This window comes from Bos indicus x Bos taurus, chromosome 21 (assembly GCF_003369695.1).
Source record: "Bos indicus x Bos taurus breed Angus x Brahman F1 hybrid chromosome 21, Bos_hybrid_MaternalHap_v2.0, whole genome shotgun sequence".
Classification (NCBI taxonomy): domain Eukaryota; kingdom Metazoa; phylum Chordata; class Mammalia; order Artiodactyla; family Bovidae; genus Bos; species Bos indicus x Bos taurus.
This window is the reverse complement of record NC_040096.1, coordinates 7,445,217-7,460,331: the sequence shown is the minus strand read 5'-3', so window position 1 is coordinate 7,460,331 and position 15,115 is coordinate 7,445,217. Positions and strand designations below refer to the sequence as shown.

Here is a 15,115-nt window from a genome sequence, read left to right as displayed (position 1 = left end):
ATTATGAACATTTATTTTTAGTTCTCTGGAGTTTCTACCTAGGAGTGGATTGCAGTGGTAACTCTATGTTTAACCTTTGAGGAACTGCCAAACTGTTTTCCAAAGAGGCTGTACTATTTTGTAGTTCTACCAACAATATGTGAGGATTCTCCACGTTGCCATCAACATTTGTTATTTTCTGTACTTTTGATTATAGTCACCCTAGGATGTGTAAATTGATTTCTTATAGTTTTCATTTGTATTTTTTCTAATGACTAATCATGTCTTTTCATGTGCTTATTGGTCATTTATGTAGTTTCTTTGGGGAAATATTTATTCAAACCTGTTGTCCATTTAAAAATTATAATAGTTGTCTTTTTGTTGTTCAGTTCTAAGAGTGTTTTATATATTTGAGATACTAGACCCTTATCATATATATGATTTGCAAATATTTTCTCCCATCTGTGTGATTTATCTTTTACATTTTTTGATAAATTGCTTGTGTTTTGTTATCATGTCTGAAAGACTTTCTAATCCAGTGTCATGAAGATTTACCTCCATTTTCTTATTTAAATTGTATACTTTTAGCTTTTACATTTAGGTCTTGATACATTTTGAGTTAGTTTTTGCATATGATGTGATGTAGAGATCTAAAGTCTATTTTTGTGTGGGATATCTAGTTATCTTACCACCATTTATTGAGACGGCTGTTCTTTTCCCAGGGCACGTAGGCACATAGGCATATTTCTTGATTCTCAATTCTGTTCTGTTGATCTATATGTCTTATCTTTTTCCAGTACCACAGAGACTTGATTACTCTAGCTTTGTAATAGGTTTAGAAATTGAGAAATATGGATCCTCCAACATTATTATTTTTCAAAATGATTTTAGCTATTCTAAATCCCTTGCACTTCCATGTGAATATTAAGATCTGCTTCTCAATTTATTAAAGAAAAAAGCCAACTGTTATTGTTGATAATGATTGCATTGACTCTTTAGATTAGTTTGTGGATTATTGCCATCCTAACAGTATTATGTCTTCTAATCCATGAATGTGGGATATCTTTCTGTTTATTTAGGTCTTCAGTTTCTTTCAACAATTTTATAGTTTGAACATTGAACACTTTTTAGTGTAAAAATACTGAATTTCTTCTGCTAAATTTATTCTTTTTGATGTTTTTGTACATAGAATTATATTCTTAATTTCCCTTTATAATTGTTTAGTGCCTAGTATATAAAAATTCTTGTCTAGGAAATCCCATGAACAGAGGAGCTTGGCAGGCTTCAGTCCATGGGGATGCAAAGGTCAGACACGACTTAGTAACTAAAACAACAACAGTATAAAAATACAGTTGATTTTTATATATTGATATTATATCCTTCAACTTTGCCAGACTCATTTATTAGCTCTTTCTTGTTTTTGTTGAATTCCTTCCAGTTTTCTGTAAACAAGAGCAAGTCATCTACCAATTAAGAGTTGTATTTCTTCCTTTCTGATCTATGTACCTTTTATTTCTTTTTCTTGCTTAGTTGCCCTGGCTAGAATATAGAATGTTAAATAGAAGTGAAGAGACTAGACATCTTTGTGTTGATCATAGGGGGAAAGGTTTTAGTCTTTTGCCATTAAGTGTGTTAGCTTTAGATTTTTCATAGGTCCCCATATGTAATTGAGGAAATTCTCTTCTATATTTTCTGTTTTTAGTATAAAAGGTATTTGATTTTATCAGATAATCTTTCCTTCTTTCACCTATTGAGATGATCATATGTTTTTATTGTTTGTGTGTTGAACCAGCTGTGCGTTACTGGGGATAATTTTCATTTGCTTATGGAGTATAATCCTTTTTATATGTTGCTGGATTTGGCTTGCTAGTATTTTGTTGAAGATTTTTACATCTGTATTCATAAGAGATAATGGTCTGTAGTCTTCTTTTCTGTTATGTCTTTGTCTGGATTTGGTATCACAATTGTATTGGCCTTATAGAAGGAGTTCCTCTACTCTCTGTTCTTTTTTTTTTTTCCCTTTCCTTTTGGTTCTTTTTTTTTTTTTTAAGTATCTGGTCAGTTACTTTCGTGGTCAGCTAATGACTAAGCAGAGATTTCTTTAACTACCTGAATCTGCTAAGTCTCCCAGTCCTTGCTGAGGTCTCTGTGTATGTATTGTGGCATACCTTCCCCTCTCAGTTAGGTGGACAGTTGACAGCTTTGCTTTAGACTTCACTTCTTATGTGTGCTATACGTGCTAAATCACTTTAGTCGTGTCTGACTCTTTGCCACCCTATGGACTGTAACCTGCCAGGCTCCTCTGTCCATGAGATTCTCCATGCAAGAATATTGGAGTGCGTAGCCAATCCCTACTCCAGGGGATCTTCCCAACCTAGGGATCAAACCCAGGTCTTCGGCATTGCAGGCAGATTCTTTTTTTTTTTTAATTTTATTTTATTTTTAAACTTTACAATATTGTATTAGTTTTGCCAAATATCGAAATCAATCCGCCACAGGTATACATGTGTTCCCCATCCTGAACCCTCCTCCCTCCTCCCTCCCCATACCATCCCTCTGGGTCGTCCCAGTGCACCAGCCCCAAGCATCCAGTATTGTGCATCAAACCTGGACTGGCAACTTGTTTCATACATGATATTATACATGTTTCAATGCCATTCTCCCAAATCTTCCCACCCTCTCCCTCTCCAACAGAGTCCATAAGACTGTTCTATACATCAGTGTTTCTTTTGCTGTCTCGTACACAGGATTATTGTTACCATCTTTCTAAATTCCATATATATGCATTAGTATACTGTATTGGTGCAGATTCTTGACCATCTGAGCCACTGGGGAAGCCCTTCTTCATTTCTTATGAAGAGCTTCAATTTCAGCAGAGTTGAGAGCTTAGGGTTTCTCAGGTCTTTTCCTGAGCATATGTGCAACTCTGGGCATGCATGTGATCTTGTATATTTCTAGAAATATGCCAGTTTTTCAAAGTTCCTCTGTAAATCTCCTTCCCCAATTTTTTTGTTTAAGGTTTTTGGTTGTCTGTTGTTTGCTCCAGCTGTTATCTACTGTCTTAGGCAGCAGTGAAGTTAAAACAGTTGCCTGTAATTTATCTCAGCTGGGGAAAGTGTTTTTGTACTGGGCAAGCTTGTAGTCAGATCAAGTTAAAAACAGACTTGCAAGTGGGGTCTTTCAGGGAACCATGAGACAGTCAAATGACAGTTCTCTGGGAGTGAACTCCAGCTTGGGTCTGTCCCTCCCGGTGCTGGCCAGGCCACTGCAGGTAAAGCGGAAAGCGACTGCAGCATGTTTCCAGGCTCTGCAGTGCTGGAGGGTTGGGCATAGGGCCGGGGCAAGTGAAATGCCCCAGGGTCACAGCCTAGTCTTCTGACTGGGATGTTTGCCGCTTTCCTTAAACAAACCCTCCCTGTGTTACTGCAGCTCTTTGAGTTTAACTTCTAAAGTTTTATTCATGTAGCTTATGAATAATTTTTGGCAGTATTCTTGTTAATTTTATGAAAAGAGAATTTTTGGAGGTCCTTACTCTGCCACTTTTCATCTGAATTTGTAGTTTCATTAAAAACTTACAAATAATTTTTCAGGTTGGCTATACCATTTTACATTCTCCCCTAGCAGTGTGATTGTTCCAGTTTCTCCACATCGCACCAGTGTTATTTTGATGTCGTTATTTAACATTTTTTTCTTCATTTTGATAGATGTGTGGTTTTATCTAATTGTGATTTTCATTTGTATTTCTCCAATGCCTAATAACATTTGACATCTTTTAAAATACTTGTCATCTTTATCTTTTCTTCAGTGAAATGTCTGTTCTTGGCTATTGTACATTTTCTATTTGGGTACTTTTTTCTAGTTGTAAGAATTTTAAGAATTCTTTATATATTCTGGAAACGAGTCCTTGGTTGTATATGTTGTTTACAAATATTTTCTCCCATTGTATACTTTCTATTTTCATGTTCTTTTGCAGAGCGAAAGTTTTATCTTTTGATGAGGTCCACGTTAACAATTTTTGCTTTTATGTATCATGTTTTTAGTATCAAGTATACTAATCCTAGGCCCTAAAGATTTTCTTCTGCCTTTTTCCTCTAAAAGTTGTATACTTTTTTACTTTACATTTGTCTTCATAGTTCTGAAATATATATATAATTTTTACCTTCTGGAATTAGAGTTCTTCAGTTCAGTTCAGTTCAGTCACTCAGTTGTGTCCGACTCTTTGCAATCTCGTGGACTGTAGCATGCCAGGCTTCCTTGTCTATCACCAACTCCTGGAGCTTGCTCAAACTCATGTCCATCAAGTCAGTGATGCCATCCAACCATCTCATCCTCTGTCATCCCCATATCCTCCTGTCTTCAGTCTTTCCCAGCATCAGATCATTCCCAAGGAGTCAGTCCTTTGCATTGGGTGGCCAAAGTATTGGAGTTTCAGCTTTAGCATCAGTCCTTCCAATGAATATTCAGGACTGATCTCCTTTAGGATGGACTGGTTTTATCTCCTTGCAGTCCAAGGAACTCTCAAGAGTCTTCTCCAACACCACAGTTCTAAAGCATCAATTCTTTGGCACTCAGCTTTCTTTATAGTCCAACTCTTACATCCATACATGATTACTGGAAAAACCATAGCTTTGACTAGACAGACCTTTGTCAGTAATGTCTCTGCTTTTTAAGTTGTATAGTGTTTTACTCTGCTAAAAGTTGTTTAGTTTCTTACTTTACATTCTGCGTCTTAATTCTGATATATACACACACACACACACACATATATATAGTTTTCTGGAATTAGAGTTCTTGGTTGCCGGTTACTTCTTTCCTTTCAACATTTTCTTGGTGTCTTTGTCTTCTGGCTTGCATACTTTCTGAAGAGACATTCCTATATTTCTTCCACAGTATGTAAAGTGTCTTTTCTCCTTGGGCTACTTTGAAGAATTTCTATTTCTTATATTGGTTTTCAGGAATTTGTTATGATTTGTTATGATTTGCTTGACATATGATTATCCTTGACATTCATTGAGCATCTTGGGTTTTTGTCTTTGTTGTTGTCATTGTTTAGTCACCAAGCTGTGTCCGATGCTTTGTGACCCCATGGACTGAAGCACACCAGACTTCTTTGTCTTCCATTATCTCCCGGAGTTTGCTCAGATTCATGTCCATTGAGTCGGTGATGCCATCTAACCATCTTATCCTCTGCTGCTCCTGTTTCCTTTTGCCTTCAATCTTTCTCAGAATCAGGGTCTTTTCCAATGAGTCAGCTTTTCACATAAGGTGACCAAAATATTGGAGTTTAAACTTCACCATCAGTCCTTCCAATGAATACCCAGGGTTGATTTCCATTAGGATTGACTGGCAGTCCAAGGGACTATCAAGAGTCTTCTACAGCATCAGTTCTTTGGCACTCAGCCTTCTTTATTGTCCAACTCTCATCCATACATGACTACTGGGAAAACCATAGATTTGACCATATGGACCTTTGTCAGCAGACTGATGTCTCTGCTTTTTAATACACTGTCTAAATTTGTCAGAGGTTTCCTTCTGAGGAGCAAGTATCTTTTAATTTCCTGGCTGCAGTTAACCATCCACAGTGATTTTGGAGCCCAAGAAAAGAAAATCTGTCACTGCTGCTTCTTTTTCCCCTTCTGTTTGCCATGAAATGATAGGACTGCATGCCCATCTTAGTTTTCTTAATATTGAGTTTCAAGACAGCTTTTTCACTCTCCCTTTGCATACCTATCAAGAGGCTCTTTAGTTCCTCTTGACTTTCTGCCCCTAGAATAGTATCATCTGCATATCTGAGGTTGTTGCTATTGCTCCTGGCAATCGTGATTCCAACGTGTGATTCATACAGCCTGGCGTTTTGCATGATGTACTCTGTGTGTCCGTGCCTGCTCAGTCACTCAGTCATGTCCGATTCTTTGTGACCCCATGGACTGTAGTCCGCCAGGCTCCTCTGTCCATGGAATTTTCCAGGCAAGAAAACTGGAGTGGATTGCCATTTCCTTCTCCAGGAGATCTTCCCAATCTAGGGATCAAACCCACGTCTCTGGCTTTTCCTGCATTAGCCCGAGGAGTCTTTACCACTGCGCCACCTGGGAAGCCCTAGGATATACTCTGTATATAAGTTAAATATGCAGGGTGACAATATACAGCTTGTCTTACTCTTTTCCCAAATTTGCACCATCAGTTGTTCCATTCAGAACATGACCCGTCTGTCTTGCGTGGCCCTGCATGGCATGGCTTATAGCTTCATTGAATCACACAAGCCTCTTCACCACAACAAGGCTGTGATCCCTGAAAGGTTGTGTCTTTAGAGCTTGCATCAAATTTGAAATTTTTAAACATTATTTCTTTAGATATTTATTTCTATGCCCTTATCTCTGGTCCCTACTTTTGGGACTCTTACCTGTTGTTAGCTTGATATTGTCCCATAATTACTGACACACTGTTACAGTTCTTTTCAGTCTTTATTTTTTTTAATGTGCTTCAGTTAGGGCAAATTAAATTATGTTTCTCTATTTTCAGAGTTAGTAATATTTTCTGGTTCAATATCTAATCTGCTGTTAATCCCACCTAGTAGGATTTTTATTTTTTATATTTGATCTCTAGAAGTGCTATTTGGGTCTTCTTTATATGTTAACATTTGTCTTACAATGTTAATGTTTTTCTTTGAATACCTGGGTATAATTATTATTTATGTTTTAAAGTTTTTATTTGCTAATTGCTTTATCTGTGTCATACCAGATCTATTTATGTTAACTATTTTTTATCCTGGTTATTGGTCATATTTTCCTGATTCTTAGCACTTTTTCATTAGATGCTGGACCTTATAAATGCTAATTGTTGAGTGTTACACTTTGTTGTCTTCCTTTTTGTGGTGCTTTGTTCTGGCTTTAAAATTATTTGCAATTTAGTTTGATCCTTTCATGGTCTGTCTTTATGCTTTGTTAGGACAGGTCTAGAGTAACCTCTACTGTAGGGATAGTTTAGCCCTATTACCCACAGAATGCCTTTTGAGCATCTCATTTAAATGCACAAAGTGATCAACAAGGATTTGGTAGCCTTGCTGCTCAGAACTTGAGTGCTTTCTAGCCCTGTATGAGTTCTGTGGACTGTTCAGTTGTTAGAATTTTACAATTCAGCTAAGAGTCAAAGGTTGCCTTGAAGTTTTGTTTTCTTGTTTTCTTTTTTCAGTAGTGCTTCTCCTCCAGAACTGTAGTCCACAAGGTCCAGCTGCCTCGGGTTCCCTGAACTGCTGTGTATCTTCATAACTCAGTGACACTTGCATTCTTTGTTTGGCATCCATGGTCCACAATTTGCCTCTAGGCAAATTGGCCACAATTTCTTGTGAGCAACAAGTGAGTTGCTCACCTCACTTGTTTTCTCTCTCTCTAGCTGCCTCTTGTCAGTATCTGAAAATAATTGTTTCATATAATACATTCAGTTTTCTTATTGCTTATAGCAACTAGGTAAATCTGGTCCCTATTATTTAATCATGACTGCAAATAAATGACTTGTTCCTTTAATTAAAAAAAATTTTTAATTTGGAACAGTTTTGTATTTACAGAAAAGTTGTAAAGATACTAAATACAGAGTTCTGGTATCCAGTTTCTCCTGTTGTCAACATCTTAATACAATTTTTGTAGAACTTTTGTCAAAATTAAGACACTGACTTTGGCATATTACTATTAAGTAAATATCTATAATTTTATTTAAAAAAAACCAGCCAACCATTTCCCAAAGTGGCTATATTGTCATGCATTCTCACAAAATGAATGCATCATTTTGAGTAGAAGAAACAGCTTGATGAAAACCTCTTAGGTTGAGACACCACCATTTTAACTAATTTGAAATTACAAAAATTTAGAGAAGGGACTTAAAATTGCCAAGCCTTTGATTACAGATGACTCATGATAACAGTAATAACTATAACAGTGGGGTTCACTGAATTCTCTTCTAAGGGCTTTACATTTATTGATTCATTTAATCCTTACAATATCCCAATGTTCTTGACGCTATTATCCTCCAGTTCCTTAGATTAAGAAAGTGAAAAGGTCACTGATTTTCCCTTGCTCACATGGCTAAAAAGGTACACGCTGTCTGGCTCCAGGACCTACTCTCTGATCCATTCTGCCAAGGATGATTGTTATCGGTTGCACATCAGAAAAACCTAAGATGGCCTTGGGCATCTATATTTTGAAGACCACTGGTGATTCTTATGTGTCGTCAGGATTGAGAACATTCTAAACTGCTGCTTCTTCATTATAATGTAGATAAATTTAATGTGTTAAAATATACTTCTTTATTTTAATGATAATAGTGAATAATTTAGTTCTTGTTTTGACTCAGACATTTTAAAGTCCTTTTATATAGGTAGAATGTTCAAACTCTTGCACAATTGCATTCATCTCATGCACTAGCAAAGAAATGCTCAAAATTCTCCAAGCCAGGCTTCAACAGTATGTGAACCATGAACTTCCAGATGTTCAGGCTGGATTTAGAAAAGGTAGAGGAACCACAGATCAAATTGCCAACATCCGTTGGATCATCGAAAAAGCAAGAGAGTTCCAGAAAAACTTGTATTTCTGCTTTATTGACAATGCCAAAGCCTTTCACTGTGTGGATCACAACAAACTGTGGGAAATTCTTAGAGATGGAAATACCAGACCACCTGACCTGCCTCCTGAGAAATCTGTATGCAGGTCAAGAAACAACAGTTAAAACTGTACATGGAACAACAGACTGGTTCCAAATTGGGAAAGGAGTACGTCAAGGCTGTTATATTGTCACCTTGCTTATTTAACTTATATGTAGAGTCAGTTCAGTTGCTCAATCGTGTCTGACTCTTTGCGACCCCATGAACCACAGCACTCCACGGCTCCCTGTCCATCATCAACTCCTGGAGTCCACCCAAACCCATATCCATTGAGTCGGTGATGCCATCCAACCATCTCACCCTCTGTTGTCCCCTTCTCCTCCTGCCCTCAATCTTTCCCAGCATCAGGGTCTTTTTCAGTGGGTCAGCTCTTTGCATCAGGTGACCAAAGTATTGGAGTTTCAGCTTCAGCATCAGTCCTTGCAATGAACACCCAGGACTGATCTCCTTTAGGATGGACTGGTTGGATCTCCTTGCAGTCCAAGGCACTCTCAAGAGTCTTCTCCAACACCACAGTTCAAAAGCATCAATCCTTCTGCGCTATGCAGAGTACATCATGAGAAACGCTGGGCTGGATGAAGCACAAGCTGGTGTCAAGATTGCCGGGAGAAATATCAATAACCTCAGATACGCAGATGACACCACCCTTATGGCAGAAAGCAAAGAAGGACCGAAGAGCCTCTTGATGAAAGTGAAAGAGAAGAGTGAAAACCTGGCTTAAAACTCAACATTCAGAAAACTAAGACCACAGCATCCGGTCCCATCGCTTCATGGCAAATAGATTGGGAAACAGTGGAAACAGTAAGAGACTGTATTTTGGGGGGCTGCAGAGTCATTGCGGATTATGACTGCAGCCATGAAATTAAAAGAGGCTTACTCCTTGGAAGAAAAGTTATGACCAACCTAGACTGCATATTAAAAAGCAGAGACATTACTTTACTCACAAAGGTCCATTTAATCAAAGCTTTGGTTTTTCCAGTAGTCATGTATGAATGTGAGTTAGACTATAAAGAAAGCTGAGTGCCGAAGAATTGATGCTTTTGAACTGTGGTATTGGAGAAGACTCTTGAGAGTCCCTTGGACTACAAGGAGATCCAACCAGTCCATCCTAAAGGAGATCAGTCCCGGGTGTTCATCAGAAGGACTGATGTTGAAGCTGAAACTCCAATACTTTGGCCTACCTGATGCAAAGAGCTGACTCATTTGAAAAGACCCTGATGCTAGGAAAGATTGAGGGCAGGAGAAGGGGACACCAGAGGATGAGATGGTTGGATGGCATCACTGACTCAATGGACATGAGTTTGGGTAAGCTCCGGGAGTTGGTGATGGACAGGGTGGCCTGGTGTGCTGCAGTCCATGGGGTTGCAGAGAGTCAGACACGACTGAGTGACTGAACTGCACTGAACAGATATAGGTAGAACTAGAACTGAAGCACATATTTTGCAGATTACAGAAAAATCAGTTATCTCTCTGTTTTGGTGTCTAGGCACTCTGCCTTTTTGTGTAACACATGCAAATATGTGTTTATAGTGTGCGCGCGTGTGTGTGTATAATTACATGTTGTTTTCTGGCATAAAAAATTTTTAGAGTAATCTGACTAAGTAATTACATATTGCTTCCTAAGAGTAATGTTTAAAGAATACTTACCTTAAAATATAGACACATTTTAAAAAATAAAATAGGGAATCATTTTGTGTGCACAAAGCAAGGAATAAAATGAATCATAGAATGGTTTAATTGGTTAAATTGTGTTAGGCCCAGAAGGTTAATACCCACACAAAATTGATTTAATCCAGCATATAGAAATCTTCTTAAATTTATTAATTTTGTATCTTTCTTATTTTTTGTAATTAGACTTTTTAACATTTGATATTAGGCTATAAAATATAGAGGACTAAATTCTGTTTAAAATATGTGAAGATTGATTATGAAGTATAATAAGATAGTAGTTTTTTTTTAAATTTTATTTTATTTTTAAACTTTACATAATTAGTTTTGCCAAATATCAAAATGAATCCGCCACAGGTATACATGTGTTCCCCATCCTGAACCCTCCTCCCTCCTCCCTCCCCATACCATCCCTCTGGGTCGTCCCAGTGCACTAGCCCCAAGCATCCAGTATCGTGCATCGAACCTGGACTGGCAACTCGTTTCATACATGATATTTTACATGTTTCAATGCCATTCTCCCAAATCTTCCCACCCTCTCCCTCTCCCACAGAGTCCATAAGACTGTTCTATACATCAGTGTCTCTTTTGCTGAAAATAGTTTATATCAAAATCTAGTTCTCTGGTCTCAAAATCAGTGATACAGATTTATTTTTAAAATTATTATTGTGTGATTTTCATTGGTCACTATTGTTTTGTTCTTAATAGTTGGCTGCTGACAATTGCATGATGTCTCCACCAGAGAGTGCTAGAGATACTTCAGTGGGGAATGTTATTTACTTAGGCTTGCCTGGACTTGTCAGTGGGTTAGACCTTTTTTATTTTTAGGAAAGAATTTGATTTCTTGTTTACAAAATTCCGCTTGCTGTGAAATAAATTGTATATCTTGACAATTGAGTATTTCTACAGATATTGTAAATGATAAGTGTTTAATCACTTCATTCTTGGTTCTCCTAGCTGTCTTGAAATATCTTTGATTTGATTATTTTGTGACGTTATCCTTTAAAAATTAAAAGTTGTGTTTCCTTATACACAGTAGTTGTTGATTTTTCTTAACATTATTAGGTGTTCTGCTGAAAACCTTCATAACTTAAAATGAACTAAACTAGTAATGTGTTTTATGAGCTTAAGAAATAATTGTTTATTGTGTATGCTTTTTAAAATAGAAACTGAATTAGCAAATAATTTTAATATTTGCAATTCTAGCATACAGTATTATTCTCAAAGTATTATTAATTATTTTGTGCTATGCATTTAGAATAGTGTATGAAAGAAAGTCTGGTCCTTTTATTATATTCAATAAATTTCTAAGTGAGCATTTTACAGGGTGACTATCTAGCAGAAGTACTAAACGATAATAACTTTTTCCCCTTCTTTTTTCTAGGTATCTTCACTCAAATAACATAGTTGTGGTTCCGGAAGGTAAATACACTTTCAGTTTTTACTAATAGTTAGGAGGTGCTAGAGTTAAATCTGTGCTTTATAATAGTAGAACAGATTGTCTCTTTAAACCTATTTTGGTTGGAGTATTAGGGAATTTTAATTATAAAACATCATTATTAGTTTCAAAGCTTTTTTCCCTCTAATTAGTAAGTCTAGTTAACAGTTACAATTAAATTTATTAAGTCTAAAATATTTATAATGGTTAAGTAAATTATTATCAGATAAATTGACATTGGGTAAATAATAAAATAACTTCTAGTTTATTAAATCAAGTTAAGCATTTTGGTTAGATAAAAAAGACTTTATATATCATTTCATGAATTATTTATTCAAGTAGTTTTTTACATTGTTTTAACATTTTTATTTGTAATCTTTTTAAAGTTTATATTATATTAAGGTAGAAGTATTACTTCATAGAATGTTGTTTGATACTATACTGCAATAAAAATGTTTAAAAAAATTAATTTGATATATGCTTTTACTATTATGTCAGCACCAGAGATAGGGATATTAAGTATTAAAATATTTAAACTTGCATAATATTTAATTGCATTAAAAATTGGTCTTAACACTTGAGTCAAATTAATTTTGCTCTTACCCTTCTTTTCTCTTCAAAGCCATTGGATCCCTTGTGAAACTGCAATGTTTGGATCTTAGTGACAACGCCTTAGAAATCGTTTGCCCAGAAATTGGTCGTCTGAGAGCTTTACGTCATCTTCGGTTGGCTAATAACCAGCTGCAGTTCCTACCTCCAGGTAATCACCGTCTGTAGCACAGAAGCTTCTTGTCTGTTCCAAGGCTATTTTTATTAATATTTCTCACTTTGTGTCTAGGCAGTGGGCTTTGGGTATATCTGTAAGTTTCTGATTGCCCACTTGTTAGAGGAGGATGGTAAGGAATGTGGATGGACTATGAGTAAAAGTCTTTTCCCTGATGCAGACGTAAAAAGACGGCATTTACGTTTTTGAGCTGCAATTACTGCAGTTGTGCATTGCAGTCAGTGCCCCTTCAAATCACTGCCCTGGTGAATTATTTGTACCAAAAGCTACTTTAGTGTTGAATTTCACATAAGGGAATTTATACAAACTTTGCATTTTAGTGTCTGAAAGCAGATACATGCAGTGTTTTCTCTCATTCTCTAGAGAGGTAAATGGTGTACATTAACTTTGATTTAATGTGAATCATACTAGAATTTAGTAGCAGAATTTAAGTTTGAGTTCTTGAACTAATTGTCACTTCTGCCTACTGATCATCCTATTAGATTATGATGTACATATAGACAGTACCAAAATCCTGCCTTCTCCTGAGCTACCGTTAAGTCCTTTGACTTTCTTACAAGGGATATTCAGAGACCTTTCTTTGTGAACCCGCACACTTGGAGATTCCTCTGTCTTATATCATTTCCCATATTTTTAAATCAGTGAAATATGATTTAAAAAATAGCTTGTGCTTCAGGTATAACATGAAAGTACTCTGCATTTAAAAATATGCAGAAAAAAAATGCAGACACCACTCACATTGGGAGTATTTGTACCTAGTAACTCTTGGTATTCCTGAGTCTTTTAGTGTATCCAAGTGGAATATATGACTCATCCAAAATTACAAATTACTGCCTGCCTTAGAACTTCAGGGATATATGAAACTGTTAAAAATTACTCATGTTAAATCCATGAATGAATTTATAATTTAAAAAATACTTTCTCCAAGGTTTTTCAAGTACAGAAATTTCTAATTGAAACAGTAGTTGATTAATTTTTAGACTTTATGTGCCAACTTTAATGTATACATTCAATATTGTATACAAAAATGGTATTAGTATAGCAGTTATCTCTGCTTAAAAAATATTTTTTAACTTCATTTAAAGTGTCTTACTTTTTATAACTCTGCTTAGTACAAAAAATTTTAATATGGTGTAGGAGTATGATCTTTGCTTTAAATTTTGTTGTATGTAATCAAACTCAATGGTGCTTCATCATGAAGCTTGATTTCATCAAGTTTATGTATTCACATACTCAGGAAATTAGATTCTCTTTCAGAGATTGTATAGAAAATGTATCAGCAAAGATATACTTTAGATTTTCAGAATATTTTTATATATCAGCTTATATAAGATATAGAGTCAAAATGCATGGATATAATACTGAATATTTTAGATTTGATTGTATTTTTAAATATGAAATTCATAAAAGATATGTTATAGAATCAAAATGCATGGCTATAATACTGTGTTCATAAGCGCCTTTTTCTATACGTTTAAAGAATGTACGAGTAACAACTCTATTAAAACATTGTTCTTTGTGTTCTGTTCTTCTGTTTTTTCCTGTAATGTAGAACATTTTGTGGTAAAATGTAGCCATTTCCTTTCATTATATACTCTCAGAGGTTAAGGGTATACTAATAATGTCATTGACTGCTTCCTAATAACAAGTGGAGGGTATCGATTTCCTGGCTACCTTCATGTAATTTAAAATTTATATCTCACCTGTTTCATAACAGATTTGAAGCATTTACTTCTGATTTTATCTCCCTAGCTTATTTCTGTTGCTTGTGTTGTTTTTTTGCTTAAATGACATACAGTAGTATCTATGTATTTTGAGTAGAAACTTTTGATTAAGCTATGTATATAGTTTCTTTTTTTTTCTGGGCCATCATAAATACAATGCTCTAGATCTTACTAATTTTTTAGTTCACTTTATGTATGTCTTTATGAGATAATTTCACTGTTATGATTTGAATGGGAGAGGGGCTTGGTACACATTTACCAAGTGTACCCAATCATTAGGGACATACTATGGAAGAGTATTTCAACTGTAGTAAAAAATGTGAGGAATTGCCATATGGTGTCCATTTAATGACGATAGACTCCAATTGATATCTGTTAGCCTCTTCTGTGGAGAAGGCAATGGCACCCCACTCCAGTACTCTTGCCTGGAAAATCCCATGGACGGAGGAGCCTGGTAGGTTGCAGTCCATGGGGTCGCTAAGAGTCGGACACGACTGAGCGACTTCACTTTCACTTTTCACTTTCATGCATTGGAGAAGGAAATGGCAACCCACTCCAGTGTTCTTGCCTGGAGAATCCCAGGGACGGGGGAGCCTGGTGGGCTGCCGTCTATGGGGTCACACAGAGTCGGACACGACTGAAGTGACTTAGCAGCAGCAGCAGCAGCAGCAGCCTCTTCTGTTAATACCTATTCCATGCTATTGGTATAGTCTTATATGTTATATGTATGTGAAAGACTTAATATTTTATTATGTGTGTTTTTTTTATAGTTGAAAAACCTTTGGATGTGATTTCACATTCAGTATTTAAAATTTGAAAATTTGAGAGCAGTATTTGAAACATTTAAAATATCTAAATGGCTAATAGTTTTA

The 15,115-nt window shown here is 36.0% G+C and overlaps 1 protein-coding gene across 4 annotated transcripts in view; it reads left to right on the top strand.

The window, feature by feature from the left end:
- LRRC28 (leucine rich repeat containing 28) overlaps window positions 1–15,115 on the top strand; it is a 196,169-nt gene that overhangs the window by 32,689 nt on the left and 148,365 nt on the right. For all 4 annotated transcript variants that reach the window (XR_003507308.1, XM_027520676.1, XM_027520678.1 and 1 more), the window contains exons 4-5: window positions 11,682–11,719; window positions 12,358–12,495. Coding sequence is in view for 3 of the 4 variants with exons in the window: in XM_027520676.1 (XP_027376477.1) it covers window positions 11,682–11,719; window positions 12,358–12,495 (176 nt within the window). In the remaining variant the exon portion in view is untranslated. The remainder of the gene's footprint in view (window positions 1–11,681; window positions 11,720–12,357; window positions 12,496–15,115) is intronic.